The following is an 18,975-nucleotide window of genomic DNA, read 5'->3' as shown; positions in this document are numbered from 1 at the left end:
TTCCCCTTATAATGGGATTAATTCCTAAATATGCTAATAAATGATTTGATTTGATTAGATAATTATAATTAATCATTAACATATGTATTTTGAGACATATTAATTTGATAACATTAAATAACTGATAAGAATTACTCTGATTATAATAAGTGTATTCTACTGTATACAGTTTGAATTCATATTGAATGAATTATTATTATTGCTATCATTATACAATCATTGTCTTTGCTTTTTAGAAAATTTTCCAACTTTTAAAACTAAATAACCTTGCATAAAGAATGAAAAAATATTCATAATGTGTAACTTATCACAAATTCAAAAGAACAGAATGGACAATTATTTTAAAACAACTAACAAATATTTTTCTTTTATCTAAATCTGTTTCTATCTTTATCTAGTCATGTAATTCATAAAAATTTCTCAACTTATGTTCAGATTCAGAATCTGACTAAATTTTAATGAAATCATTGTATATGCTTTCATAATTCAATTTAAATTCTGACCATCCAAAACTTGAGTGCTTTTGTTTTTCATAACAGTCTTTGAATTAGAATTATATTAAACAAAATTTCATTTTATTATATATTCTATATATGTNAGATCTTAGTTTATAGTAAACTTCTAGAAAGTGGTACGTTTATCATCATATTTTATAAAAGTCACATTAATTAAATAAAAGTAATGGAAATTGTCTCTTAAGTAAAACTAAATTATTTATTATATTTAATCATATTTTCTAAAAAAATAAATTATATATAAATAAAGCAGATTTAAAATTATTCTTTAATGTTTTTTATTATGCTGAAATGTATTAAATAAAAAATTATGTATATATAATTTCAGATTGTGAAAACAAAAAAAAATTAATGATCTCTTGTTGACAATTATTTCAGGAACAATCATAATCATTACCAGGCCTATATATATTTTAAAATAATTATTAAATGGCAAATTTATAAAATGCTCCTTATTTCAAATATTTATCTTTAAACTATTTTGTAAATACAGTAGAGCCTCGATTATCCGACCCCCGATTAACCGTCACCTCGGTTAACCGACCGTCCTAGTCGGCGAATTTCAAATGTCTGCTAATGATGTGGTGCTACAATATTTGGCTATGTCTTGGCTACTTTAATAATATTTTTACGTGTTTTAGCTGGCAACACTGGATCGACCATGTAAGGGAGCTAGTATTTAAATGAGGCTTAATTTTCTAGTTTTTAACGATACAATAGCGACGATTATTATTTTAAAAAATTTCTGTTACGCTTAACATCAATGAAAATTCAACGCGAAGCAGGTTAATAGCGATATACTAATATACTAATTACATGGGATATAATATACTATACTAATAATGGATTTTTTCATACTTTTCGGTTATCCGACTTTTCAATTATCTGACCAACCCCAGTCTCCAATTGAGTCAGATAATCGAGGCTCTACTGTAATAATAAATAATATCTAATATAGAATTAATTACCAACAAATGAACATAACATAGAAATTAAATTCAATGGCTCAAGTTTTTCATTTTTAATGCAAATGTTTGCTGTTGTTTCAGAATTATTTTTTTGATTATAGTTTTTGTTTTTATATATTATTAATTTTATTTCTCTCTCTCTTTTTCATCTAATGCAATCACAGCTATTAAAAAATTCTTTCTAAATTTGTTCATCTATAAGAATTATTTATTCATAACGTCTTTAAAAATATACTACTATTATAGTTTCATTTAATATTATTTATATTTTTTTAGATAGACTTCTCATGAACATAGAAGAATTGTTTGCTGTGACTAACATCCAGATCTTTTGCTCAGATGAAATTATCATCTGTGGTAGTGAACTAGAACTAATTGTAAACATAAAAAATAATTTTCCTCAAACAATTAACTGTCAGAATATCAAAGTCTCTCTTAAGCAAGAAAATATTTCTGCATCTGAAACAGTAAGCCAAACTCATTTAGCTCCTGGGTCAAAAAGTCTAACTCCAAGTCCTACATCACCTACATGTGAGATGCTTCGTGATGAAATACACGCATTTTCTCCTCTACAATTAACAATTGAATATGACTATAAACAAGATGGGACTCTAGATTCATCAGGTATTATCTGTAAAAATACTCAACAGTTTCTACAAAGAAGAGATAGTCATAACACCTTAAGAGAAAAGGAATTGGAGAAGAAATATGATGATGATCTAAATTTTGTCATAACAAATGTTGATTTGATTAATGGTGAAAATAAAATTAAACTCAAAACAAAGGTAAGATTTTATTAAAAAGCTATGATGATTTAAATCATTGATTCTTAAATTAAAATGTGTTGAGATAATGATGTATTTTGCAAATATGTCACTGGGGCCTGATAAATGGAATAAAATTAAAATTCTCTGATTAAATAATTTAACATACATAATACAATAAATTGCAATATATGCTTTTTTGACCACTGTGAGGTTTGATTAATGCATTCACAAACATTTATACTATTCTTCTATGTAAGATCTTTAAAGTTTTGAATAGTATGACTAATAATGAAAAAAAAATGATGCAAAAGAAACCACCCAAAAATTGTTGCCAGTATACATGTCAGACGGTGCCATTATACTGCCATAAACTCAGTTTCACTTAGACCACCATCCAAGATGAACAAGTCAAAGCAGTTACTTACTATTACAGTATTTCATACTTATCCATTTTTTCTTTGTTTAATAATCATTTTTTAGCTTATTTTCTTTTCATTATTTTTTATATTTCTATCTATGAACACAGTTAAAGGTTGAAATTAAGGCTTTTGATAAATGTTCCAAGATGTTATGAATAAACAATTTTTTTTATTGGCTTTTAACTTCTCTGTATGTGGTTTTGAGATATACAGTACATTCATTGCACAACTCAACTACAAATACCAAGAGTTAAGTATTAAATAAAAAGAGTAATCAGTTAAGCATTTTTTTTCATTCAGTATTAGCAATAAAAATGCTTATTTATCCTAAAATATCTATTTTCACAAATTTTTATTATAAATTTATTTAACAATTTTTCTTCATATTAATTTTTATGGACTGTTAAAATTTTCAAGGGAGTACTGATATGCAGAGTATTCATTGAGAAACACTAATTTGTTATTTGCTGCTGTTAAATTATTATTATAATTATTATTGTAAAATTAAAATATTTAGCTCTAAACTTGTTTTATTTAAATTTATTTAATCATATGTATACATGAATGTAGCCAGAAATTTTTAATGTGGGTAAACCATATGGCCGATGGCTTGCATATATAAAAAACAATAGCCCATGATCACTAGCTGTATCTTATTGTGTAAGGAACTGCCATACTAATATGCAAGCCATAAGATGATGATAAAAAAAAAAGGCTGAACAGAACAAATATTGAATTTTATTCTTCTTTACCTTGTGGCTATTTGTGTAGTCTAATATTTGAGTTTGATGTCTGTTTTTTTTTTTTGTGTTTCATCCAGTGGTCAACTGCTTGTTACATTTAAGCTGTTTATTTTTAAGCTTGAGTAGGGTGGCAGAATGAGAAATGTTAACCATCGCTGCCCCATGTGGCTGGATATCTGTGTATATTTTATTTTTATATAATTTTAAAATAATTGTTTTAATAAAGTAAATTTATTTTTTAAAATTATTGTTTATATGCGAAATTTATTACATACATTTATTTTTAGATAGAAAAAGCTGGTGTGTTTGTTTTGCAGCAACTAAATATTGAATGGGGAAATATTCATTTTATTTTATCACGGATAATGCCGTATATGACATTTAAAGTTATTTATGAACCTGCCAACATAAAATTGCATTCCAAACAAGGTTTGAGGGTTTTAAATATAATTAATAGCAGTGTTTATTATTATTATTATTAATTCTATATAATTTCAAAAACTTAGGTGGTCTTTTAGCTGGAGTTGAACAAACATTAATTCTCAGCATATCGAGTGGCAGCAACTTTATTTCTGAGGGAACTCTTTTACATTTAAAAGCATCTCTTGGAGTTTTATTGAAGGTAATTTACAGTAAATAATCTTTATATACCTTAAAACCTTTATATCCACTTGTTGAGTGCACTGCAAGTGGATATAAAGGTTTGAAATTCCCTAACTGGATAGGATGAAAACTCAAGACATCTGTAAGATCTGCCAGTTCCATTTTTATACTTTATTGTTTTAATTGGATATTTTTTGTTTTTTTTTTAAAGGAATGTTTTAACCTGACGATGTAGTAGCCTCAAAAGAAAGGTCCGGTCATCAAAGATATTCTGGAACACATGATAAGAATAAATGGTGGTTTTCAAAAAAATTTTTGAACAGACTGTGTCTTTTTTGATTAAAATACAAATAAATATGCAAATAAGAAAAATGTATACAAAAAAAACTACGAGTATAACACAAAAGCTAAATATGATTATAGAAACATCCAACAATCACCTAAATGATTGGGCTACAATTCCACTAATTTTAAATAATTATTTAAAATTATCGGAATTGTAGCTTTATCATTTAGATGATTGTTGGATGTTTCTATAATCATATTTAGCTTTTGTGTTATATTCTTGTTGTTTTTTTGTATATATTTTTCTTGTTCGCATATTTATTTGTATTTTGTTAACCTTATATTTTTCACAAGTTATTTAGTTAACTTGTTTACATTTAAATTTGTATTTAGAATTCTTCAAAGGTTAAAATTTAAATGGAGTGTTCTATTTGTGAAACAGTTTCTAAAAAATGATTTTAAGAAACCTGATGATGGCCTATAGGAGTAGGCTGAAAACATTAGTAATTAAAAATTTTCTCTCAGCAAATACATAGGTGGTTATAAATTTGTAATAAGAAGTAATATGTTAAGTAGGAAAATTCTTGTAGTAATAGAAGACATATCAGTTTATCTTTGACTATTATCTAGTTTTCTTAAATTCTTGCATACGTTTCATTTCTATAGTTTGCCTTCAAGTTTGATATGATTCCTTAGTTGCTTAACTGAATCAGTGATGATGCATTCACAGGAAGTAGTAGTGTTTTAATGTTTCTTAATGACACATTGTTGAGAGACAAATGTGCTATACTATTGTCTACCAACAAAATATGTTTTGGAACATATTGATTCTGATATTAGATTATTGATGATCCTATGATGATAATATCCATAATTACAATAAGTGGTGCACATTGATTGTGTGTGTTTTATATATATATATAACTTTTTGAATATTTCAAATAAAAATTAATAAAATAATTATTTTGTATCTGCAGTATGAATGTATCTATGTAAAGCATAGCCTTGCAATTTTTATTCTTGTATCAAGTGTAAAATTAAATTTTAAATAGTTGTCAGTGTACTATTTCCTTTAAATTAAAAGCTAAACATTTTCAAAACTATCTGTTATGAGTATATAATATTTTCAGTCATTATTACAATTAATATTAAGTCAGATTTTTTTTAATTAGTAAATTTAAAATATAAATTATTCTAACAAATTCTAAATGCTAAAATAATAAAATTTTATTTAATTTTTATCTATTACTGAATATTTAAATTACATTTTTTTAGGTAGATGACAATAAAGATGATAAGAACTTTGTTGAAGAAACTGATGTTCCTTTGCCTGCAATTCTTCCTTTCCAGACAATTTGTGTTTCACTTCAAATTTTAGCTCATTTAGGCCCTCAAAAGGATGCTAATACAGTAGAACATAAAATTACTATTTATTGGCAGAAAGCTCTTCAACCGTTTTCAGTACCTTTACATTTTTTACCTCCATTTCTAAGTGTTCACAAACTTCACACTTGTGGAGTTAGGTATAAATAATTTTAAAATTACAGAGTTTATATATAAATTATTTGATAAATAATTTTAGTAACAATTACCTTTCAAAACATTTTTACAGAAAATATCTACAAGTTGCAGTACATGGATTAAGTGACAATCCAATTGAATTATGTGATCCAATTCTTAAAGCGACAGATGTAACAGATGTTGAATTGAAGTTGCTTAATCCAAATCAGACTCTAGTAAGAATTTAATCAAAGATATATTTAAAAATTTTATTTATTTTTATAAACTAATTAGAAATAAATTAACTAATTGAAAACAATGAAATTTTAATAGCTTGGAAAACATTTTACATTAAAATTTTACTGTAATTTTCTACTAAATACTAAAAGCCATTCCTATTTATGATGATTAAACAACAAAAATTGTAAATTTGGATTTCATACTTAATCTCTATCTACTCTTGTTTTATTAAAATGAATTAAGAAAATAATTACAAAGATTTTTCTCCTGCTTTCTCTAAAAAAGTAAATAACTTTTATCACTACTTGTAACAATAGTAGTGTTGGGATTGTAATATTTTCAAATACTTTTCTTTGAATTTGAAAATATTTTTGAAAGTTGCATGTTGATTAGTTTAGTTTTAGATATTGCATATATAGAAGGTTCAACTAGTGTAGGAAATTTTGATGATTCTTTAAACATAAAATTAGATTAATGATTATAAATAAATTTTTGTCATCATATCATGAAATAGATCAGTTTATCTATCTTTTATGTAAATCTTATTAATAAAATCTAATGTTTTACTTTAATTTAGAATTCTTCACATATACTAAAAGATATTAATATTACACTAATTTTTTATTTAGGTAGTTAATGCAGAACAAGCAGCATATTATTTATGGGAAATAATTCAAGATGAAGCAGAAACATTTCCAGTAAATTTTCTGTTTAATATCCATTATAAAAGAAAAGATTATTCAACAGATCCTTTAAGGAAATATCAATGTGATTTTCATTTAAATTGTTATATGGTAAATTGCTTTATAGTTTTTATTATCCTAACTGATAAGTGCAGTTAGGCAATATGAAAGTTTAGAAAAATCTGAAACATTGTGTGCAAGAAGAGTAGTTTAGCATTAACATATAACTATCATTTATGAGATGTTTGAGGGGGCTAAATCAGCCCATGAGAAAAATGTTGATTTCTTGTTTACTTAGAATAATTGCCAACAGTGATAGTGAAAGAGTCTAAACAAAAGTTACATCTTATTTTTTTGTCTATAAATTTTCATATGGATAAGTATTGAAAAATTCATGTTTTTCAAGTTTATCCTATCACCAATCATTAAAATTGAGTTTTTTTCTTTGTAAATTTATGCAAAAATACTTTTTTTATAACCTCTACTCTTATAGCAATATGAGTATGTTACTTGAAGTATAATTTTATTAGACTAATTTGTAAACTGCATTATAAATAAGATATTGCATGAAACTCTATTTTAAGGGCTGATGGCTTGAAAAGAAACACATTTTTTGATTTTTATCTAAACACACATATATAGACAAAAAGAGATGCATTTTTTTTAATACTTTTTTGCTATCTCTCACCTATTGGCAGTTTTTCTGCAAAATCAAGAAATCAACAATTTTTCACAGGGTGATTTCACTCCCTCAAACTGTAACATGGCAAGACCAAACAATAGTTGTGTTACAAATGAACTACTCTACATGCACATAATGTTTCAGACTTTTGTGAATCTCCAGGTGCCTAACCTCTCTTATGAGTTACACAACAGCATTTGAATTTATAATAATTTGATGTAGTTAAATGTAGTGAGTAATGTATAGATTTACTGTGTCCATAATATATATAAAATGCTAATATATTAATATATGATGTAGTCTTAAATTTATTTCAATTTGAAAATTATTATTTTTAGCAATGGAAATTGTAAAGGTTAAAAAATGGAAAATTTTATTTTTGAAATATTTTAAAATTCTTTATTGAATATTCTTATTCTTCAGCACTGCATAAACTGCTGCTGTTCAATATAGGATTGCAATCTTGTTCATAAAAAGGAAATTTAGTTGAAAAGAACTTTAGAACATGCAAATTTGATTTCTGATGATCTTTGCAATATATTTCTCTAATCTTAGTTGTCTTCCACGATTACACTCATTTATGCACGCATTGTGTAAGATAAACTTCTAAGTTCATATCAGTTTATTTTATTTTAATAATGATCACTACATGGTCATGGTCCTGACTTGGATCATATCAAATGATCAGAATTCAACATCAAAGAGAATTGGAACTAATCAGAAAAGGCACTCTGTTCCACTTACAGGAATCAATACAGTTGATGTCATATTGAGCTTTTGTGTTGCTGACACCAGTTATATGTGGTTTATCAATAGAATCAGATGAGGAAATATACCATAGCTTTTGAATATCAATTTTGCTATGTTTATACAAACAAGCAAAATTGTATAACAGTTAAGAATCTAATTTGTTTAAAATTGTAATTGCTATCTGGTTTGGATATTAAACTTATTTCTGAGAAATATTGAAAAGGATATGAGTAACTATATTAAGGTTAGTAAAAAATATTAAATGTAAAATGTATTGGTAGACAGTTATAATAGCATTAATTTATATTTTTTAGAAATGGATGACTGACAAGGTCTAAAACTTGAAATGAATATACAAGGTCTGTTCAAAAAGTATCGGACCTTATTTTTTTCCACGTAAACCAATGATGCGAGAGAGGCCTCCTTCGGTGGAGTTGTGGAGGGGACAGTCATGCACAGCCCTGAATTTTTTCCCGCCTGCAGAAAGCGTCAGTCGTTGGCAATCGGCGTATGAGTGAGGTCATGTAGTGCGCTCTCGTCGGATTTCACTAAGCTGGAAAATGACTGAACAACGTGAGCAGCGATATTACATCAAATTTTGCCAAAAACCTTGGCGATACCCGAGTGTAAACCATTCGCAAGATTCAGCAGGCTTTCGGGGACGATCCTCGAGGCCAAAAAAAGCGCGGCAGGTCCGCAGCAATATCAAAGGTCATGTTGACAGTTTTTTCGACTCTCGTGGGGTGGTGTGTCGTGAGTACGCACCACAAGGCCAAACCATCGCAAAGGAGTACTACCAGGAGGTCCTTCGTCGTCTTTCCGATACAGTGCGATGCAAACGATGGGATCTGTGGTCGATCAAAACTTGGCAGCTCCATCGTGATAACGCATCCGCCCATTCTGCGCATCTGATTCGGGCTTTCGTCGCCAAACACAATACTCCTGTGGTTCGTCACGCTCCGTACTCTCTCCACATGGCTCCGTGTGACCTTTGGCTATTTCTCAAGCTGAAAATGCCGCTAAAAGGAACCCAAATTTAGTCGAGAGAAGACATCATGCGAAATGCGACGGACCGGCTGATAACCATTCCAAAAGATGCGTTCCAGCAGTGTTTCCAGCAATGGCAGGAACGCTGGGAGAAGTGTATACATTACCAAGGAGACTACTTTGAAGGGGATTAGGGTTTTGTACCTCAAAGTCAATAAATTTATTTTTGCCGACCAAAGGTCCGATACTTTTTGAACAGACCTTGTAGTTGTTGAAAAAATTAAATAATGTTGTTGCATCAGATTATGATGTTCTGGTTCTATCTTATTTAGAAAATAAGTAAAGATTTTTAGCCACACAGTTCCCTATATTTAAAAATATAACACTTTAGTTTGATATTTGTATCTTTTGTTTTGGTAATCTGCTCTCAGATAGTTCAAATTGAATATATAGCAATTTAATTAGAAACATTGATAAGAATTATATATATATAATTCTTATCAATGTTTAGTATTTGTATCCAGGTTATGTTGGTGTTTGTTAAAGTTATCATCTATATCATTTTACAACAATATCATTGTTTCCTGTCTTATAGAAGATCTTTCACAAATAGGAAACAATGTATTCTTGTGTAATTTTCTCCAGATGATATTTTGTCATTTGTCTGTATACATGTTCCCTATATACAGTATTTTTATATGTTAGTTGCTTGTAAGAGATTGGTAACTATGATACAGTGATTAGTAGTGTATTGTTTATAGTATTAATATTATTAAAAATGGATAGTTAAGTGCCTAGTCATTATTTTGCTAACATTGAAAAGATCAGAGAATTATAAAAGTATTTTTAACCAACAAAACTTTTATGGTAAATAAACTAACCTTGAAAATTTTACATAACATTTGAGAATCTTGGCTTCATTATAATTGTGTTATTGGTATTTGATTGAATTTGAAGTTAAACCAAATTAATTTAATGTTGATTATCATTTTACACTTAGTGAATCTGTTTTGTTTTTCTTCAGAATTTTAGATTTAATTATAGGATGAAATTAATTTAGATTGGGATAACATATAAATGCATTCATTAACTAGTCCAAATTAATCAAGTTTATTTTTTTATTATTAATAAAATGTATTTTGTTAATTTATTGAATTTCATTATTAAAATTTGTTTAAAAAAATTATTATATTTCTATTTTATAATTTTTTTAAAAAAATTATTATATTTTTATTTTATAAGATTACTAGATGAATTATATGCTTTAAATTTTCATGCTTAATTCATTTTTCTCTTAGACTTTGTACACTGTCAGAGCGTCAATAGAGCCACCAAAAGGATCAGAATTTTGTAGAGCTGGTACAATGTGCCAAATGCATATCACTATTATTCAAATGCAACCTTCTACTCACAGTTTTCTTATGTATGAAGTTGTCACTGATCAAACATGGGCAGTTTGTGGAAAAACTGCAGGTAAGATAACATTTTAAATATATATATATATATATATATATATATATATAATTTTAATTTTAGATTTTGTTATTGAGATTATTTTTATTTTTCTAATAAGAATGAAAAAAATTTGAAAATTGATAAAAATGAATTTTTTGTAATTAATAATTTTAACAAATCTTTCATGATCATAATATGTGATTAAAAAATAAAAATATGTATAGACTTTTTGCAAAATGAAATTTCAAATAATTAAAGATATTTAAAAATTTTTTTTTATTTACATTTTTTCATCAATGGAATAGTTAATATTCAATTAATTTAATAACATGTTACAAGTATTTGTTCAAAGAATTATTGTTGTGCTCTTCCATTGCATCAGACTGCAAATTTCCATAAAGACAGTCCACAATGGAAAATGCACATGGCAATATTTTCCATTCTGAGTAACCACACAAGCACTGCCAAACAGTATTATTATCAATATGAGTGTTAATTTGTACTTATCATTAATTGCCAGTCAATGGTTTATTTTGCCAATGATAAATATATCACCATTTGGTGAAATTTGCGCTATGTAGTGGAAATTGCAGGAAAGTAAAAAAACATTAAATCTATAGAAATATATCTGAACAATTAGTAGTAGTATGTTTATTGTTACTCCACAGTTTTTATTTGTTATAACAGCATGTGTATTGTTTAATAGTAGAAAACAGACATTACAACAGGAAGTTTACAAATATAAAAAAGTATGAAGATTATGAAAAAGGTTGTAGATGAGATTATAAGTATTAATGTAGCAATTTTTTGTCTAAAAAATTTTATAACAAATAAAAGCATATTTGTTGCTTTTTTTGTAAATTACTTATTTCAGAGTTTTAAAAGTAAAATAATAATTATAAAACTGTGTTTCAGTATTAAAATATACATAAGAATAAATTAGAACTTATGATTTTTCAATCTTTGAATATTTACAATATAAGGATTTATATAATCAGTAGGAAGTAAAAGAATAATTCATGAGCATTGAACAGAATAATAATTTTTAAATTCAAGCATTACATGAAATGAATAGTTTAAAATTATAATTCAGTCAGTTTAAATAATAATTAGCATTTTAATCAAGATCTTTTATTTATATCATCAAATAATTTTTAATTGAATTTTTTAGGTGTCATCAATGTAGATAGTTCTGGTAGACATAACGTAACCCTTGATGCAATGCCTTTGACTAGTGGATTTTTACCATTGCCAACTGTAAGACTTTCAAAATATATTCCATCTGAACAAAAATCTGCAAATAAAGGTAATTAAATAATAAAGTATCTCAACATATTCTAATTTTAAGTTATTACTGCTTTTTTGAAAGAAACTCATACTGAACAAATTAAAAGCATTAGAAAAATTACTTTATTCTTATGAATTAGAATACTTTTTATATATAAATATTGAAACATTTTGTTTAAAACAAGACATTTGTTTTATTTTATACAAAATACTATTACTGCCATGTCATCCTTTATAACAAATGTGTGTATAATTTTATATATGTATATATTACTTATTAGTCTTCAGTCTTCTAACTTGTAATCTGAAAAATAATTCATAATAGTTATTTCATCACTAATTCATTAAAATAAGATTAAACTCTTATATGATAAATTGTAATTGTATAAAAGTATTACATATTTGACTTAGGAGTTGATGTTTAATGATGTGTTTTTCTCAGACAAATGATACTCTGACAATCATTAGTTTTGTTTTTATTATTTTTATATTCTATCTACTCTTGGAGTTTTGCATTTCTGCTAGAAATTTTTTTTTAATCAATGTAAGTTAATTTTAATTTATAACTGGCAAAGTATTTCATATAATGCATCATTATTAGAATATATATTATATCATCATAACTTCTAAAATTTGTATAAACATGAATAATGAAATTAAGCATTTTTATGGAAATTACAGGCACTCTTTGGGTTTCACACAACTTTCCCTTTTGTACAAAATACTTTTATACCCTAAATTACCTTTCATTAGTCAAATTCATACTTTATACATTTGAAATTCTTTGATGACTGAAGATGTCTTGCAGTCGAGATTTCTAATAACAGCTAAACCATTTAAGAAAATTAATTTTATTATCTATTTTCTGTTTAATCTATGATTTGAACATTTTGAAAGATATTTTATGCATTGTAACATATTTAAAAACAGAATTTTTTTTCTCTAAGTTCTTGGGAACAGAATTCCCTTTATAAAATACAGTTCTATTGTTTGACTGCACAGACTATTGTTTAAAACACATTTCATCTGAAAGTTGTGGATTGTTTGTAAATAAATTAGCAGCCAAAATTATAAACTTTATTTCTAACTTCTAAACAAATGTTAATAACTTCCAGAATATTGGTTAGTTAAATATTATTGGAGATTGTAATAAAAAATTATTGACTCAGAAGAACTTAAATATATCAATAAAACTTGGAAAGATCAACATTATTGCTTTACTGAAAATGTTAAAATAATAATATAAAATACTATTTTAAATTTTATTAAGTTAATGCTGTACATAACATATGAACTATCAGATCATAAAAATATTAGGATTAAAATACAGTAGATCGTCGTTTATCTGAAGGTCGGTTATCCGAAGGAATTCCAGTCGACAAATTTAAATTTTCGCTAGTGCTGTGGTGCCGTAATCTTTGGCTATGTCTTCGGCTACTCAAATATTTTACGTTTTTGATACTAAATTAACTTCTGAAGTATAATTTTTTATTGTTTTTATATTTTTCAATATATTTATTTTGTTTGTACAAAATAAAAAAATAATTTTTAACGATACAATAGTCTTTGTTAGGCTTAACATCGACAAAAATTCAATGCGAAGTGACACGCAACGGAGAAAAATTTCAACACGGGATAAATTAATATATTTTTCCGTACATAATTGGTTATCCAAAAAATAAGTTATCCGAACAACCCCAGTCCTCAATTGATTTGGATAAACGACGCTCTACTGTATATTATTTCTGATAAAATGTGAATCTTATTGTCAGATATAGTTTTTGTAATAAATATTAAAAAATATTATTATAATTTATATGAAAAATAGCTTCAGATATTTTGGGGAAGAAAGAAAAATATCAATTCTATATCTTGAAGCCGACGGTACTTTATAATTGAAATTTTTCTCTGAATCTTACATTAGTAAAAGTACAAAGGAAAAAAAAAATTCCAATTAAACATTTTTATAAAGAAAATATTACAAAGTTTTTAATAAAGTAAATTTAATCATTTTATTTGCAGATACAGGTCAGCAAATTAAAAGTAGCGGACAAAATACTGCTAAACTGGAACCATTTGATCCTGGCCAAGTATATAGTTGGAGTAGAGCCACCCAGTTACACGTGCTTCCAGCTTCATCCGGATCAACAAATTTAGAAATGTGTGCATCTTGAATTCGTTAATTTACATTTCTATTGAAGATAAAGGGACCAGATACATAAATGCTGTGTTATGTAATATCTCACACACACACAAAAAAAAATGGTGTCATATCATAATTTGAAAATTTTCAGATGTATAGGATAAGAACGTTTTCAACAAATGAAGGAAATATTATTTGCAATTGGTTTAATAAAATTATTTTTTGTATAGTTGTATAAAATTTTATTATTTATTTAAGATGATTATTTTTGAAATCTTTGAAATATAAATCCTTGAAGTATTAGTCAATAATTCATTCATTTCTCTGAAGTTTAATGTGTGATTGTTCAATTTTGTTGTAAATACAAATGAAATTTTGTTTCCATTGGGTTTCTAAGTATTTTGTTACCAAATTCAGTATTTACATTTATTGTGAAAATAATATTTAGTTAAAAATTCGTTCACAGATTGAGTTCTTAATGTTTAGAAAGTAATGTTTAAAACATTTTGTTCATTGGAGAGAGTTTTGAATATTTATTTTTTGAAGGCGATGTGAAACTTTTTTGATAATTGTATAATCTGATTAAAATTATCCATAAATTCTAAATGGAAACGGTTTTGGGTATGTGTGTACGTATACAATGCAATTGTATGTATATTTATACTGTATATACATACAAACATGCATGTACTGTACACTATATAATATAAATTTTTGATGAAAGAACAATTTGTAAAATATAAAGAATGTTATGTAAATTGTACTTTAACAAATTAATACTTTAATAAAAATCGTGTACAAATATAGCATGATGTATTCATTTCACTTTCCCAGCTGTTTATACAGTATATAACAAAGTAAAAAATGACCTAACCCAATATTTTAAATTTTGAACTCGGGACCTTGAAACGTCAAGAAATATAAAAAAAGATACGGGTGTTTGTTTGTGTGGGAAGCACGATTTTGTTCGCCTGTTTTGAAGCTTAACTCTTGTGCTTTATGTCGATCGGCCTGAAGTGGCCATTAAAAGTGGGGTTGATGAAACAAAAAAAACACTAGTAGTTTGTCGCGGGTTCGTGCCTGACTACGGGCTGTCCACGTGGAATTTTCCGTTTATCTTCACGTTTCTACCACTTAAATACGGACCATTTTGACATCGAAATTTCTCTAGGGAAGCACCTTTCTCTTGACAGATCGGCCACGTTGATACGTTGCCTTATTTCAACAATTCAATTAATATTTAATATATTTATTCTAATGAGTTAACATATGACATTGTTGTTTATATTTTGTATGGTTTTTCTGCAATTATTGCTGAAGTTATGAAATTGTTCATAATTTCTATATTTTGGCATTCTTTGAAGCGTTAACTGATGCGAGAGGAATTTCATCGACTGAATATGACAACAATTACCCAGCGGACGAATGCATGCTGCGAAAGCTCCTATTCGATCCGAGAAACAGAATGAAATACTTAATCATGAAAGCTCTGAGGGAGAAGCAAAGAAGAAAAGTCTACATCCATCCGAAATATCTACCTTGAGGAAATCGTTTCTAACTTCGACTTTAGATCAAGTAATAAAAAGGGAGATTAATAAAACACCAGACCGAGTATCGAAAGATCTACCAAAGCCTAGAAAAAATGGAAAATTTCAAAGAATTTATACATAAAATATAATTTAATTAATTAGATTGGCAGAGTCAGATGATGATAAAATTGAATTTTTACACAAGAAGGTTTTCAATGAAACGATGGTTAAAAATTCGTATCATCCTCAGCACGAAGACTACTCGTATTTGATATCCAAAATCACTATAAAAAGAAAGAGGAAACACAAATTTGAATGTTGAGTATTGCATGTTCAATAAAACCACTAAATGGAAATTATACAAATTCCAGACTCGCATTTCCACACAAATTATTTCTAGATCATCAAATCTGAAATACTTTCCTACTCACTAGTTTCGCCACAATTCTGATAGTTTTCGTCGTGGTAATCTTTATGATAAAGTAAATTCTACGGCATAAACAAAAATTAAAAATAGCAAGGGATGCATTATGGCGCATAAAGAGAAGAAATCCAGTGATACTTCAAAACCAAGAAAGATTTTCTGCAATACTCAAGAGGAACTTCCTATACCCGAAGAATTCGTTTTCGTTAAGTATGAACTCGATAAAGAAATTTAAGTCGAAGAAGAATATACCTTTCCTGAAGTTCGATTTGAAGACGTAATGGACCCACCAATTACACCAAGCAAACAAACCGCCGATAACCTGGAATGATACCAAAAGAAGTCGAGCGAGGAGTGGGCCTAGACAACCCAAATTGTGCAAAGTACATTCTTCAAAGGAATATATTGGATCGGGGGATGAGAAAAACTAGAAGAAAACTTTAGATCTGGATTATTCGGAAAACAATTCAAGTGATTCGTGCACAAAATTACTTCCAAATCACGAAGAACTTCGACACATCCTCTTGCTCATTCACGACGAAGAATCTATAGAAGACAATTAATTATGTGATTCCGATTGTGCCAATAATGTTAAAATTGCTTTAAGAGGTATTGAAGTATTTTTCAATACTTTTCTTCTTAATAACTGTGTAAAAATTCTAACTATAATTCCAAAATTTATGAAATTATTTATTTAAGATATTGTGTTATATACAGTACATTTGAATTTTGTATAACAAAATAAGAATTAAAATTATTCTGTAATGATTTATCATAGAATATCGAAATCTTGTTTAAAGATTCTATTGTTCAGTTCCGTTGGAAAATCTCTGTTTTTCTATCAGAAAGTTGTTTATATCTTACTGTTAAAATATTGCTCTTAAATATATCATTCTCGAATTACACTATAATTCAATATTGGACTTCAAATATTAAAAGAAGTGCCTAAAATATTACATTTCAGTAAACAAAAAATTACTTTAAGATCTTCTTACATAAGTTTTCAGAAATTTTAGGTTATCTTTTGTTTAATTTGTTGTATAAAAAGCTAAATTTAATGGATATTCATTAATTAATGATACTTTATATATCAACTGGAAAACATAATTAATAGCAAACAAGAATGAATTCCTTTGTGTAGAATAATTAAGTATGTCTTTCCTTATAAGAAACATTAACAGACTAATTATTTGTATTGACCAAGAATTCTAAATCTAATCAAAACTAAACGAGCAATTGACTCTAATTAACCTCTTACTGTTATTATTTATTTCTAGTCTCCTCCTAATTATTCACTTTTGGAAAGAATCTCACACAAGTTATAGCATAAACATTTTAATATCCAATTGTTCGGATCGATTATAAAAGGGGGGGAGTTTGATCATTTTTGCCAATTATTAATTGTTCATTATCTCTATTTTGTAAACAAGAGTGTTTATGAATAAGTAAAGTATACATTGAATTGTTCGTTGTATCGATTATATAAAGCCAAACATGTGGTCAAAGATATAGACGGGTCATAAAGATCATTAATTGTAGCTGAATGACATGAAATTCCATATACAGTGGTGCCTCGTATAACGTACTTAATCCGTTCCAGGTGCACGTCCGTTAAGTGAAAAGTCCGTTATACGAAACGCATTTTTCCGTAGAAATACATGTTAAAACATATAATTCGTTCCGCAGCATAAAATAATCGTACTGTACCATAAAAAATAAAAATGGAGCAGACACGAATTATGCCGGGTAGTCAGATGTTGTGAGGAGGAGGTGGAGGAACACTTTCTTCACACATTCATACAGATACAGACTTTTTACACATTACAGCGGATCTATTTTTATTGTTTTTTAATCGGATTCAGATTCAGGAGAGGCTATCGGAGCTTGCAGGGTCAACTCCTCTTGATCCATCCTTTGTTTTTTGCCCGTTGGCTTCTTAAAAAACATGTCCAAGGTGGTCTGTTTCTCTCTCTTCTTCAACACCTGTCGGAAATGACGGGCAGGGGTGCCATTGTAGAGACCATTGATCCTGTTGGCCTCGGCTCTGTTTGGATAGTGAGTGTTAGTAAACTCCTGAACCTCTCCCCATTCGACAGGGAAGTTTTTTGTCAACTTTCACTCCTTCTGGTGATTTCTTGCTTTGTTTCAATTGAAATCACCTTTCTGTTTTTTTTAGAAGCCATGATTTGCACAACATTTGAATAAATGTAAATACCCTGCACTGAGGTGATGTACGTAATAAACAAGGGAGTAAGCCGAATTCCAACGGGAGTTCTGTACAGTACTTCAGATATACTAATAATATATTATAAAAATATCCGATTGTCATTGGCAACGGCGAAAGAGTGGAAACATCATTCGCACTTGTTCGCAGAAAGTCAGTTGTTCGCCTCATGTAATTGCTAAACAGAAAGTCCGTTGTTAGCAGCGTCTGTTATTCGAGGCACCACTGTATATAATGCTGGAATCAAAATGCCAATGGAAATGTTTCCAGTTATTTATAGCTCCATGTTTTTGATCCTATGTTCAGACCAGGGCTAATCGTACAGTTTGATCTTGAATAAACCAACTTTTCGCCTAAATTTCAGAATAGTACTCGTTCATACAATCGACCCTTTAAGGCGTGATAATTGCTGATTCATTCATTTAATTAGACACTGGCAATTACTAAAAATTAAGTACTAAAAGCAAGATAATTAATGGAAAGTTTTATAACTGAATAACAGAAAATTGAATTTCCTTGTCTTGGAAGTCTGAAATTCTAAAACAATGTTTACAGAATTACAAGAGCTCTATACACGTAAGGAATAGCAAAGTCCAACAGTATTGCACACGTCCAGTACATCGAGTGGTCTCTATATCATGAATCTTTGTATCTACTAATGCATACAATATGTAATAAATAAATATGATATAGGCCCTAAAGCTTGATAGTAGGCCTGGACGAACTTAAATTGGGTGTGGTAAAAGGCCCTCTTAATATTGAATACAATCG

At 27.9% G+C, this 18,975-nt stretch overlaps 1 protein-coding gene across 1 annotated transcript in view; it reads left to right on the top strand.

The window, feature by feature from the left end:
• The window catches only part of LOC111635734 (trafficking protein particle complex subunit 10-like), a 34,898-nt gene extending 19,903 nt beyond the window's left edge, over window positions 1-14,995 (top strand). The window contains exons 13-22 of the mRNA XM_023380799.1: window positions 601-631; window positions 1,760-2,268; window positions 3,700-3,841; window positions 3,919-4,034; window positions 5,576-5,823; window positions 5,913-6,036; window positions 6,670-6,834; window positions 10,441-10,615; window positions 11,769-11,903; window positions 13,907-14,995. Coding sequence (XP_023236567.1) covers window positions 601-631; window positions 1,760-2,268; window positions 3,700-3,841; window positions 3,919-4,034; window positions 5,576-5,823; window positions 5,913-6,036; window positions 6,670-6,834; window positions 10,441-10,615; window positions 11,769-11,903; window positions 13,907-14,058 — 1,797 coding nt within the window. The 3' untranslated portion in view covers window positions 14,059-14,995. The remainder of the gene's footprint in view (window positions 1-600; window positions 632-1,759; window positions 2,269-3,699; window positions 3,842-3,918; window positions 4,035-5,575; window positions 5,824-5,912; window positions 6,037-6,669; window positions 6,835-10,440; window positions 10,616-11,768; window positions 11,904-13,906) is intronic.
• Window positions 14,996-18,975: the final 3,980 nt, after the last annotated feature.

The sequence above is a fragment of the Centruroides sculpturatus genome, unplaced genomic scaffold (assembly GCF_000671375.1).
Source record: "Centruroides sculpturatus isolate CEXI.00-Female unplaced genomic scaffold, Cexi_2.0 scaffold879, whole genome shotgun sequence".
Lineage (NCBI taxonomy): Eukaryota > Metazoa > Arthropoda > Arachnida > Scorpiones > Buthidae > Centruroides > Centruroides sculpturatus.
The sequence above is the reverse complement of the archived record's forward strand: the minus strand, read 5'-3'. Positions and strand labels throughout refer to the sequence as shown.